General features: G+C 35.9%; 2 protein-coding genes across 5 annotated transcripts; both read right to left on the reverse strand.

The window, feature by feature from the left end:
* Positions 1–3,627: 3,627 nt before the first annotated feature.
* On the reverse strand, positions 3,628–4,582 carry LOC103997537 (protein TIFY 5A-like). The gene is made up of 3 exons (XM_009418784.3): positions 4,430–4,582; positions 4,245–4,335; positions 3,628–4,000 (listed from the first exon to the last, which is right to left on the reverse strand). Exons 1-3 carry the CDS (start codon positions 4,477–4,479, stop codon positions 3,758–3,760), a joined length of 384 nt encoding a protein of 127 aa, XP_009417059.2. The 5' UTR covers positions 4,480–4,582; the 3' UTR covers positions 3,628–3,757.
* Positions 4,583–5,757: 1,175 nt separating this feature from the next.
* Positions 5,758–9,971, reverse strand: LOC135623324 (uncharacterized). Of its 4 annotated transcripts, XR_010491340.1 has the most exons (5): positions 9,367–9,971; positions 8,523–8,723; positions 6,720–7,063; positions 6,168–6,258; positions 5,758–6,092 (listed from the first exon to the last, which is right to left on the reverse strand). XR_010491340.1 is itself a non-coding variant. In XM_065126162.1 (4 exons), the coding sequence occupies exons 1-3, from the start codon at positions 9,871–9,873 to the stop codon at positions 6,761–6,763; spliced, it is 1,011 nt and encodes a 336-aa protein (XP_064982234.1). In that variant the 5' UTR covers positions 9,874–9,971; the 3' UTR covers positions 5,758–6,258; positions 6,720–6,760. The 4 variants fall into 4 exon arrangements, 3 of the variants coding, with proteins under 3 accessions (XP_064982234.1, XP_064982236.1, XP_064982235.1); XM_065126162.1 differs by having other exon boundaries at positions 5,758–6,258; XM_065126164.1 differs by lacking the exons at positions 5,758–6,092; positions 6,168–6,258 and adding an exon at positions 7,511–7,615 and having other exon boundaries at positions 6,939–7,063.
* Positions 9,972–13,869: the final 3,898 nt, after the last annotated feature.

Here is a 13,869-nt window from a genome sequence, read left to right on the forward strand (position 1 = left end):
GGTTCATCAGCTAAATCCATATCTCCACATCTCAACCCTTCAAAAAAACAGCATCCAAATTTCCATGATTTTTGTTTTTTTGGTTAGATGTGTAAAATTTTCACTGCAATCATCAAGAAAACAAAATTAACATCAAAATAAAGACAAAGGAAATGGAAAGTTGAGGCAGTCCACTAAAAACACAATATCAAAAATACCTAAAAGTTGAGGCAGTATGATAAAAACACAATATCAGAAATACCTCTATCACACTTTGAGTATCCAATTATCAACTACACAGATAATTTTATGGACAATCAAGGAAAGATTTATAATATTTAATTATAAAAATTAAATTTATTATATAAAAATTAAAATTATTATATAAAAATTTAATGTCACGATTAGAATCAAGTATCGTAAATCTAAAATAAAAAGAATATATATTTTTTAAATATAATAATCAAGAGAGTACATTGGATATTATGAAATAATGTATTAAAGATATGATCCGAAGGTCCTACTAATATATAAGTGAGAGCATAGAGCCAATAAAAAATAATTAGAAGAGTCATCCTATCAAGATCTTTCCTAGTATGTCTATTTTTTTTTTCTTAATTAGAAAAGTATCCACGTTATCACTATTTGATCAGGGATAAGCATAGCCCATTGCTTACCAAAGCCAATATTAAGCTTTCAAGCTACTCCTTCAGAGATACAACTAGAAAAAAGATAGGCCAGTCAATCAAATAAGATACAAGGGTTTATCTTAACTAATCATATAACTTAATTATATAAAATCATGTAATCTAATACTGTTTGCTTCAACCTGACAAATAATTTGCACACCATCAAGCCTCAATGGAGGCAGATGAAGCCAACACAGATCTTAATTAAGTTGCCTGCCAAAATTACTATGTGCGCACTTAATGATTAGTGTTGATCATTAACACTATGGAATCTCCAGCCACAAGAAGGTTGTTTGGTAACACCATGCTTAATTATCTGTGATTACCCAAATTCCAGAATAAATGTTATGGAATGATTAGTGTTGATCATTAGACCATGTTGCCACCATTAAGAAAAAAGACATGATTAGTTATCTGCTGCTCCTTCCTTATGTGTTCCCAAAGATTTGGAACAGCAAATGTAGAATGTCTGGTTGTTGTTCTTCTTCTTGCAGAATCTCCATTTCTACAGAGCAGAAGGTGGTAAAATCCACTTTTGGTTGGCTACAACAGGAGCAGCTTTGGCTCTGAGTGAGATATCAGTGTCTCATGATATGGGAAACATACATCTTTTGCTAGTTGAATGCTGTAAAAGCCAGTTGCCATACCAAAATGATGTAGAATTGGCAGTGCTAATAGCATTCTTTCCAACACTTTGTAGGTAATTCCTTCTACACAATTTATAAACAAAAATGTGGTCAATAGAGAAGATCTTACAACTGATAAAAGTGTAAGTTGAAAATAGATTTTTAATGATTGAGATAATGCCTTCCTTATATATAAATATAAAGTATTTAATCATATAATAACTTTTTAAATTAATACGATGAATATTATCAATCAATCGACATATATAATCTATAGACAATTATTACAATGATAAAGAACCTATTAGATATGTTACAAATAAAAAAAAATTAAGATTGATTTATAAGGATTTGATGAGTACTTTGTTATCAATTTTAATTTTAAGTATTTTCATCAATAATTTAGACTAAATAAAGTTGATAAACGAGCTAACCCATCAGATACAACATCAATATAATACTTAAATAAAATATTTTTTTACTAAACTTATGATTATGAAAATAATATCATATAAGGTAACCTCCGAATATGTTTTTATTTAAAACTCTTAAAATGCTTACTTGCATTTTTTTTTTATCGTAACTAATAAGACTAAGATTGATTTGACCATTATCGTAATATTATCAAATGTACTCCTCCTGACATAATCTTTTATAGAAATAGAATAAAATGGAATATGAGATCTAAGTATTTTCTATCCTTAAAAATAGTTATCCATGATCCAGTCATGACTCTCGACCTGGTCAGAGGGCTCACTGCCCCACTTGGGTGCAAGGCATTACTATGCTATATGTCAGGTAGAATATTTATAAAAAGAAAAAAAATATTTTTCTAAAGGTCATTCTCTTTTAAGACAGAAAACTCACTCTCAGTTGTGTGTTAATGTTGATGTTGGCAAACACAATATAACGAGAGAGGAGGAGGAGATAGCAACTCTTGCTCATGGTGGATGCTCAAATCAGTAGGTTCAGATGGGCTTCTCAAACCCACATAACTCATGTCAAAAATAAAAAGGATTTTATTTACCCCTTTATCGTTGTGTTTTTTAAAAGTATCTACTTGTTAAAATTGATAGAATAAATGTAAATATATGTATATATATAGAACTATCTATTATCTTCTTAATATACCATTTAGCAGGACCAAAATGATATAGCTAAAGACAAAAGATGTGTTTAATATAATCAAATCATCTCCTTTACATATGATATATTCATCCATGACAAAAAAAAAACCCTTATGAAGAATTATTCAAAATAGCATTTGAATAATTAGATGTGATCGAATCGTCTATCTCATGCAAGGTAGAATAAATGTAAAAAATTGTATACATAACTATCCAACATCTTCTTGATATACCATTTAGTATGACCAAAATAATCTCTTGCGCATAATATATTTACTCAGGGCAAAAGATGTATTCAATATAATCAAAGCATCTCATGATATATTCATCCATGAAAAAATATCTTATGAAGTATTTGTCTCTTTTTATGCAATATATTTGTCAAAGATAAAAATAATTTTTGAATCACTAGATGTGATCAAATTGTCTTTCTCATGTAAGATAAAAGAAAATAATCAAAGTGTGCTCTTCACACACATAAACACAAGAAAAAAAGAAAAAAAAAATGAAGCATCTTAGGCAATTAACGCCTAAAGCGTCTCCTTTGTATACGATATATTTGTCTAAAAAAAAAAAAAAAAAACCCACGTTTGAAGCGAACCAAACCATCATTTGTCAAAAACAAGAAGGTACCTAATGCATCTGATGATCTTTCATATCTTATGCATCCACTCAAGATTAGCAAAAAAAAGATCTAATACACCCAAAAGGATTGATGCATCCCCTTCAGTTTGTCCCCAAAAAAAAGATATTAAAACTTATAATGTCTCAAAATTGAATTATTTATGTTAGTATACCAACTAGCTCCAAGGAATGGTCAACATAAAAAAGAACTTTTTAATCCTCAAGAATTTACACAGAAAAATATGGCTTTTTTACGATATATATATATATATATATATATATATATATATATATATATATATATATATATATATAGTATGATTATTTGATATAAGTTGATATTTATGGTACTATCATCAAAATCTTAATCCATTATACGACCGATATCACTTCTATGAAGTGCAAACGTTAGACTTGCATTGATCAAACATGAAAACACCCGAAATGGAAATGTGAAACAGCCATTATTTCACCATAAACATACAAGAAAAAAGATATAGATTTATCAAACACATGCCATCACTTTGTAACTCGATTGAGACCAACGATTCATGCTATCAAACGCAGAAACCTGACACCTATTCCACCACAAACATGTCAGGCAAAAAAGTGAAGACCGAAGAAGATCATATAGAGGAGAAAGAGTCCCAGCTTTGTTGTTCTTACAAGAGAGAGAGAGAGAGAGAGAGAGAGAGAGAGTCGGTTATGACTGCTACAACTTGATTGGGAACAGCAGCAGTTTCTGCTGTCGACTGTAAGGAGAGGCATCACTCACTCTGGCCTTCCTCTTCTGTAGAAACCGCTGCAGCGATCGCTTCATCGACAGGCCGGGGTCGAGGACCTGCGGCGCCACCGCTCGAGAAGAAGACTCCTCCTCCTCCGTGCTTTGTCGCTGCTGCTTCGTGGTCACCGTGTCTTCCATCTCTTTCTTTGCCATCGATATGATTGCTCTTGCCTGGTTTCATCGGCAGCAACAACATCGAGTCCAAAGGTCAGTGAGATCAAACTACTCAAAAGGCTTGTAATATGATTGAAAAGAGAGAAGATAAGATTGCATGCAGATCGATATGTCTTCGAAGTCAATACTTGTAGTATATTCATCACTACAAAGTTACTAATCGATGTATAATTATGGAAGAGATATGATGAGTTAGAGAAAGCATGACAGAATAGAAGAGGAACTGAGAGAAACAACAGACTTGCATCTCTGTAGCGTCGCAGACGCAAACCCGCCCCTGGTAGAATATCGTCATCTTCTTCTGCTGCGCCTGCCGCCGCCGCTGCTCGACCCTAAACGTAACACACCCAGAAAAAAAGGAATCAACCGGCGAAACAAAGCAACCCGCTGCCTCCTTTCAGCGACGAAACCAAACGGAAGCGGTACCCGCTGCCAAGCGAAAGCCGGAGCTCAGGATCGCATCCCATCTCCGCCATCCTTTATTCTCTTCTTCCCGTAGTCTGTAACGTCCTCCTCCTCTTGCAGTGTTAAGAGCGGTGGAGTTTGGCGACGGGGAGAAGGAAGAGGAGCGGAACGGGTCTTGTAGACGAGACGCGTTCTCGAGCGCGTGGAGTCGGCGTGAGGGACGACGCGCGCACGTCGTTCTCCTTTTCCGTGCTGCTGCATTTGTCTCGTGGTGGACTTCTTCCACCGGTTGTGTTCCTCGTGCAGACACAGCGGTGGAGATTCATGCAGTCTTGCAGATGCACCGACGGCAAGCCCAAAATATCTTTTGCGTGGCCGTATCTATGGATTCCACTGTGAGTGATTGTTTAATCATGATTATAAAGATGATTATAATAATTATAAACCTTAGGATATTGATTTGGTGATTATATATTAGATCGACTTCTTCCCCTTAATTTTTACATGAGGCGAAGTGGAGAGTCGAGGAAAGTTATCATTCGACAAACGTAAAATGCAAATCTTGTGCGTGTTTTTAGGTCATAAATTATGAAGAGTTGGTATGTTTTAATGCATTAGGAGCGAGTAATAATTGGGATGAGAAGTTAAAATGAGATGAAGGGACCGAAGTCTTGCTATCAATATCTATTAGAGTCGAACATTAAGCCAAAAAACATAATGCGAGAACGGAAAAGTCAACATTGCTTTTTGACCTTTGCCGCGAGAGTCAAAGATACGTATCTATTGGTCGTATCAAGTTCTTGTGTTTTTATTTTTGGAGATATTTGGGTCTTCTAGACCTATAAAAACTGGGCCGTGCTTTTTCTGTGAAGCTCGTTGATACTGCTTGCAATCAAAGACTTGAATACACACAAATCAATTAATCTTGACTGGATCGAATCACTCTAGAAAACCATCATGCCACGTCTCATGGGTAGATTCGAGTCCCAATCGATTCAGTGCATTCCCATTCGATGTTTTCCCCTTCTTATTTGAGGCTCCGACTTTGTAGGGAATAGAAAAGAAACAGTCAGTTGACTTGTGGAAAGGGCAGAGATGTCAAAACAAAGACTTAGCAGAACACCTCGTATATCACACACAAACAAGGTCTTGTATTCAAGCATCCAAGTCACACAATCTATCAAAGGTATGAATCCACTTGAACCTTTTCTTCAAGTAGACCAGGGATAGGCATATGTTTAAGCCCAATGTGTTGCATGAGTGGTGAAGAAGCAATAAAAGAAGCACACTTGATGGTAACATGGTTGACTCTATGGCTCATCACAATGTCCTAAAGGGAAACAGAACTATGGTTTAATCAAAATTTTATGATCCTAACTCAGTATTATATATAATATAGTACCTATTTCTTTCATTTGTTTTCCTTCTTTCATCACAAATCAAAACAAGCTTACCGAGCAAAATTATAACTCGGTTTCAATGTGATTCCCAAGGTAGATGTGATGAGATGTGCACAAGATAATGATGATGGCATGATAAAGTGTGGGATTTGTCGACGAGGCAACAATCCATTGTCCCCACTGAGCCCGCTGTTATCATGTGAGAAATATTTGGACAAGACATGCCTGCCACCCCCCTTCGTGTCATCACATTGGAGTTGTGCGTTAACATGTGACGGCAATTGCTGCATCACCAAAAACATGCACATATAAATAGCAAGAGAAACTTATTCGGTACATGTCTCTTTCTTTATCTGTACCTTTGCCTCGTCGCGAGGGAGAGGGAGAGACAGTGCTTGATTCAGTTAACATGGACACTCCAAATCAAAGATCAACTCTCCTAGATATGATCTGTAATGTCAAGAAAGCTGATGAAATGAGAATATTGAGATAATTAAGGAATAATAATAATCTCATTTATGAATAATTAGTTGTCTCTGATAAAAGATAAAACAAAAGAGAATCTATAAACATTATGGTAATGAATAATCAATAAACAAAAGACCTAAAAAGAGTTTACAAAAGACTTCTCTACTTGTGAAAATCATAATCACCCTCAGATCTCTTGAACATGCTAGAATTTTAAGCACCAAGGCTATAGATCAATATATAATGTGAGTACTAGTAATGACAAAAAAAAAACATATAGTAGCAATGTGTGTGTGTGTGTGTGAGAGAGAGAGAGAGAGAGAGAGAGGTATACAAGCATCTAACTGCAAGAGGTGGGCATATTCACATTATAAGAGTGCTTTACACTATCAACTAGCTTTCATCATCCTTACTCTAGAGTTTTTAAGCACTGGAATTCTTACAAGCTTTTGTCCTCCTGGAAGCGCCAGATGCAGCGCCAAGGTCATTTAGAAGGGCACTCTCGAGCCCAGTGACCAGACTTACCACACTTGAAACATGTGGAGGCTGTGGAACCAAGATGCTTTACCCCTGTCTCCATGTAATAATTATCTGATGACTGCTTGGTGCACTCCCTGGACCACTGGCCAGCTTGCCCACGTTTGAAACAAGATGAACTGCTCCTGTCACCAAAGAGCTTGCTGCTTGAATTTTCACATGTAACAGGATTTTCAGAACCAAACGTGTGTTCAGTGGTGGTGGTGTCCTTGCCATTGCACCATTTAAAAAAGCCACAGGATCCAGTCCCCTACATGATTAAGCCAGAGACGCCGACAGTAAAGAACAAAAGGAAACTAGTCATGCCATGAGCAAATGAACATCCAAGCAGCATTTAATGCGATTAATGATGAACCACAGCATCTGACACCGAAAGTGATGAAATTACAATTTGCAAGCATGGCACAGGATCAGATACCATGGTTTCTCTATGGAGAGGTAAAAGACTTGAAAGAAAATATTGCAGTCATACAGCTCATAGTGGGTACATGTAAAGCTCAAAATGTTCTCAAAGCCATATAAAAAGACCCATATGGATATTGCAAACCGGATAACGGGAACCAAAAGATATGACTAACTGAATGGATCACGAGCAAATAGCACAACTAACGATAAAATGAGAAAAGAGATAAAACCTTCAAAACAGTGACTAGATCACTCTTAGTATTGATTTTTGCTGGAAAAATCAAGAATATACCTAAAGAATTTGCACGTAGTAATTGTTTGTAGAATTGCATGGAAGTTTGAACGGTGGAAAAGGCAAAATGTCTGGTTGAACATGTTTCGCTCCTGATTCATTTGACTGGTAATAAAATAATGGATCAAAAATCTTCAAACATTTCACCTAGAGAAGTAATCTACTGATGAGATGATGTGACATGCAATTAAATCAGTAAATGACAAATCCTGAAAATTGTTACCAACATATTGCAAGGTAAGAACACAATACCAAAAAATCAAAGAAAAAGAGAAGGTTGTGAACAACATTTCATCAGGTTTGCATGAACACTTGTTGATTCTGAATTATTAGTGTTGATGTTCCATGGTCAGAATGGGACATTTCTGTCACCAAAAAAACCATTGCCTGGGTGAAAAATAAGCCTTCGGATGCCAAGGTATGCTCTTGTGAACCAACATGCCTAGACATATATGATCACATGTCATATGTATCAATATACAGTTTTATATGCAAATAACAAAGACATGTGCACGAAAGATATATGTTCACACATAACTTAGTTGAATACATTTGATCACCATAGATGGAAGAGTTAAAGTACATTAAAATGCTTATTCTCAAAAATCCAAAACACAGATTATATATTATCTAACCCCAAAAAATATGTGGAGAAAACACATATAGACTTGGTTCTTATGCATCAGTAAATTGGATACATGAAAATGTTCATATCTAATTTTATTATCTCCAGTCAATGATAAATCAACATATTACGCAGCTCTCACCAATTACCTTATAACTAAACATAAGAAGCACAAGCAACGAGATTATACATGATCATATTTTTATAGAATTATCAACTGCTTCATATGAACTAAAGATTAATCAGCCTGAAGAAAGAGAAACACTGATTTAGAGGTTGCATCAGTGAAATTCAAAGGAAAAATTAATAAAATAGACTTTTTCTAGCAAAGAAAGCAACAAAATAAGTTAGATAAATATAAGTTGCAGACAAAGTCATTTAACATACCTCATCCAGTGGACAACGGTAATACTGCTGACCCACATTCTTTCCGGCTTTTGTGACTAGCACTAAGCAAGAGCCAGCACCACATGGGCATTGAAGGCATGGAACTGACAAGCTAGGTTGATGATTCAAGGGTTTTCGAGAAGAAGAGAGACTTGACAATGGATTATCACACCATTCAAAAAAATTGCAGCCTCCATTGTCCTTGTAAAATAAATGTTGTCAGAAAAATCACAATAATCAAACGGAGTTTGAGCTCCGCAAATTATTGTTAGGCTACCAAGTGGCTAGTTGAATGAACAAAGACCAATCAAGAAAGAAAAGATAGCTCCAGAGTTTCTTATTTGCAATGAAACAAAAGCAGCTACCAAGGAGGACAGGAAATGAACAACATAAGTGCATGCAATTATTTACAAGTACAGATCGGAAGGAATAACTATATAAAACATGATGCCCCCATTTATTCCATATAACAAAGCTTCATTTAATATGGCACCACATTAGTGATAATCTCTGGCTTCTACTACAGCTAATTACTGTGAGCCAAAGTATCACTAATCCCAGTAAACGAAATCCTGAGCATTTCTCTTGAGAGATAGAGAGAGAGAGAGAGAGAGAGAGAGAGAGAGAGAGAGATCTTTCTGGACTAGCCAGACACTTGCCATCTCCAGTTCATTCTACACGTATCGAACAAAGAACGTAAGTGGCATGATTAAGTTAAACTGAGATTTCTTTTTCCACTCCCTGCTACTAAATCTATTTGAGGAAAAACAACAAACATGTGATACGCATATCCGATTCAAGATGGATACAAAACGGAGTTGGCATGAGAGAACCATATGCTCACCAGTTTGAGAGGGCAAGTATAGAACTTCCTCCCTGGATTCTTGGCCGTGTTAGAAGTGCGTACCAAACATGTCCCCGACCCACAAGGGCACGCCTTCTGTGGCACCCCGTCGTCCTCTCTGCCAACAAAACCGCCCCCGGAAACCGATCCTTCTCCCCGTTCCCTTCCGCGCGCGGCGTCGCAGTCCCTCGCCCAGTGGCCGGCCATGCCGCACTTGAAGCAGGCGCCGCCAGTGGTCGAGGATGACGAATGCGGTGGGTTGCTGCCGGTTCGTAGGCCACCGCTGTTGTTTCCCTTCTTTTGGCTGAGCTTCAACTGCTGCTGCTGCTGTTGCCATAGGGAGCTATGGCTGCCTCTGAGCGCGGCCATATAGGAGCCCTCCTCGGTGGCGGGGATGCTAGCGACGGAGGAGAGCTTCTGCCGCTTGGCGCTGCCTCCGACCGCCGCGGCCTCCGCCGCTTCCACCAGCGAGAGGAACTCGGCGTCGTCCTCCACCACCTCCGTCATCTCATCGACGCTTCCGAGTCGAATTCCGCCGCGCTTCTATACTCTCGGCCTTTTCGGATTTCCCTTCCCGCCCTTCTCGAAATTTCCATTTCGCGTTACCATCGGGAGTTCCGCCAAACAGACGAGCCGAATCACCCCTGATATTTATTTCGGGGGTGACGTTACCATCATAACGTGGGCCCGGCCGTGATTGCGTTCCCGGGCGATATCTTTGTAGGCCCCTCGACGTGAGAAGTTCGGTAGGCCACATCACCCATTGCAAGAGTACCGAGCGCGATATGGTCCACCTGTTCCTAACGACTCATCATCAGACACTAATTTCCGATTTTTCACAATAAATATTAATCCAATAAATACTGTAATGAACTAACTTTACGGTGAGAAGGCCCACTATATAAATGTCTTGAATTAAAGCTTGATTTAACTTACAAAAACCTTTATCCAGTGTGTAAAGATTATGATCCTGATGATGGATAAAATAAAGAATAAAAAGCCAATGTATACAAATAAATCACATACATCATGTTCCGATTAGTATTATCGGCAAACTTCATGATGATATATTGATTTAAAAGTTTAAATTTTTTAAATACTTTTTAATTATATTAAATTTCGTACATATGTTCAAACATCAACTCCAACTCGCATATAAGATTTATAGTGACATGTGATCGATAAGCCAATGGGTTGGTCTATTATGGACAAATATGTATAAAGATTGTTCGATATAATGTTTGTGTATGTTCGAATCTTTTAATTTTGTTCATACTTTATAGAACATGTAGATGACTTATAGTATATTTGGCAACCCCATTTTGATTAAACTTTATGACCATCTTACACCTATAAATATATGTTGTGTTTTTGTTATTGTGTTGATATAACTTTATAAAAATAAAGTATATGGAGTGTCAGCTAACACAATACTTAAGAGCTATCCGAAAAGCATATGATTGGATGAGCCTTTGAAGTAGTGTTTAATAATAGTATTATATGGACATTTGTGAAAACTTTCGGTTGTGGTAGACACCCCTAGACCATTTATCGTATAATCGTTTAGAGCTTACTAAGTTTATGTTTTAATTTACATAGTTTATCAAGTTTTTTCTAAAATATATATTTGTGAGATTTTGATTTAAATAATTTATCTAACTCATCTTCTCTTGGGCAGGTCCTTAAGGAATCATAAGAGGTTTCCGGAAAATCGATCTTTTACGGATGGACATACAAGAGTATTGTACGATTTAGACAAAATCAACTAAGTTCGTAATAGCATGTTCTCCTTTTATCGTTGATGATTTCAGGCATAACCATCCTCAGAGTCACCTATAAAAGGAACCCCGGGTACGCTCCCGCTACACTACTTTACCTTAATATTGGTCGATCGAGTCTAATCGAACCAAACCCAAAAACTAACTTGATTGTTGGAGGCGCATTTGTTCGGAATAAACCCGACATAATTTTATATATTTGATACTCTATGTACAATGATCTAGAGTTAAATTAACTTACAACATACCTTAGTTAAATCTAAATCATTATTGGACAATCAAAACCTACACTAGCACAATCAATTAAAAAAAAATAAATTTACATAAAACATATGGCATACATCTTAAAAACTAATATATAATATGGCGAATCTTTATTATAAAATATGGTTGGGTTTCGATCCCTTTCTAGGATAAAAGTTTCTAAGATATTAAATTTGCCACAGGCAACCGGGTATCCCCCAAATGTTCATGTTCAAGTGTTTGCTAGCTCAAATGCCTGTTTTCCCAGCTTTGGAAGTTCCTTTAGCTGACTTGTTGTTGTCGTTGTACACAAGATCAGCATGTTCTTGTTGACTTTCTCTCCCAAACACAACACGAATGTTCATGCTCTAGTGTTAGAGAGTATCTTTTCCTCACTTTTGACCCTCCTTTAGCTTAAGAGTTATTGTTGTTGTTGTTGTACACAAGGATCAACATGTTCTTGCTGACTCTCCCTCCACAGTCCACCCTCATGTGAATAGATACTCCCTAGATTTTTGCTCGTCGGTGATGAAGGTATGTTCAATGTCCCATCATGCACAAATCTCCGTATACACAATGGCAAATCTCCATCCGAGAGAGTAGAAGACTTTACTCTCTCTCTCTTTCTCTCTCTCTTTCCAATCTTTACAAAGATGATCTCAAGATACATACACGAGGGGAAGAATCCTTCATTACTACCAACCTCTCTTTATATATGTCCATAGATATATCAATGTATTTAGGAGAGGTCCAAAACATGGATAGCTCATGTGAAGAATCTTTATAGGAGATCTCGAGGATTAGTCATGTGAAGCCTTGTAGAGTTCTACAACATGGTCTTGCAGAAACGTCTGTATCTGGAGAAGGATCAGAACCTCCTCCGTCTCTCTCTCTCTCTAAAGCAAGAGATTTATGCCCTTAGACACTCTCTAAAGAGGTGTACAGGGACCATCCGCCGTGACCTGACATGATGGATTTCACTTCCTGTGGTTTGAGATTTTATCTGTCAGTGCTCAGGTAAGTTTCAATGTTTCTCTCAGGTAGCAGTTCATCGGAGAACCCTAAAACCTTCTGCTCTGGAGTTCCTGAGGTGAGAGAGAACTCCTGAGCTTTTCTGACTTGAATCAACACTTCAGGTCAGACCAAAACATTCATGTGACATGTCAGGAAAAGTCTCAGCTCACACCAGAAACCACCACCAGTGGTGGATCCACCCACAACAAAAAGAAAAGGACACAATAAATGATAATAATTGATCTCACTTAGATCAGGTCAATGTCAATATCACTTTCTTACTCATTCACCTACTCATCAGATCCTCCTTCCACCTCACACAGCATGCAAATCCAAACCTTGTGTCCATGTTTATCACTTTAAAGAGCTCATCAGACCTTTCTCTTTCCATTATTCTGATGCTTGCAGTGGTATTCTGATAGAACTTAAATTCATGCATCTTATAGTCTCCAAATTAGAGCTCAATTCTACTATTTTTTTTAATCTTTGTCATCGTATTGATGGCTACTATTAAAATCGAATACGCGAGACTTTCGTCAATACGAAAAAAAAAATAATGTATCCAGTTTTATTCCATAATATATATCGAACTCGATCTTTAATTCTTAATACATTATCCATGAGATTTTCATTGAAATATGAAATATGAGAGAAATTAATATACACAATTTTATTCTATTAAGTGATAAGATGGGATTAACCGTATAGTCTTTCTATAATATACTTATCCTTACAAAATTTGATATAACATGCAAATTTATTGTTCCTTTTTTTGTTGTCAAAAAATTCAATATTTTGATTTTTTTTATTACAAAGCATCTTTATTTTCATTTGTAAAATAATTTTAATATCAATCTTTATGAAAACAATAAATTTATCTTTGATTTTGATGTAGCATGTATATATTGAAATATATAAATTCATGTTTTTTTTTGTAATTAACCTTAATTAGTTGAGTTCAAACCAAATATGTAAAAAAATAAAATATTTAAAAAATTATTTTTATTTTTTTATAATTATAATAAAATTTTAATGAGCATTTATATAATATTACATTTCGGTTAGTAGCTAATCGAGATTATCATGATAACATAATACGAAAGTCTATAGTGTCTGTAATAATACATATTTACTAAACTTTATATATATATATATATATATATATGTATATATATCGGAATCCAATATACTTTTTATATATATTTATCCTTTCTATATTCCGTATTGATGGAATTTTCGTGTAGTAAATTTATAATATTTATATAATGAAAGGAAAAATATAAAGTTTACGAACGAGAATAGTGATGAAAGGGTATATGTGTGAATATTAATTTTTCAGGGTGTTTACCAGAAAAATATAGTCAGAGGTTGAGACTCGACAGGGATGTATATGCAAAAATCCATCACAGGTACATAAATAAATATAAAATAAATATTAAAGGAAGTAAAATGAGGAAGAATTTAAGTA

The sequence above is a fragment of the Musa acuminata genome, chromosome BXJ2-9, assembly GCF_036884655.1.
Source record: "Musa acuminata AAA Group cultivar baxijiao chromosome BXJ2-9, Cavendish_Baxijiao_AAA, whole genome shotgun sequence".
NCBI classification, from domain to species: Eukaryota; Viridiplantae; Streptophyta; class Magnoliopsida; order Zingiberales; family Musaceae; genus Musa; species Musa acuminata.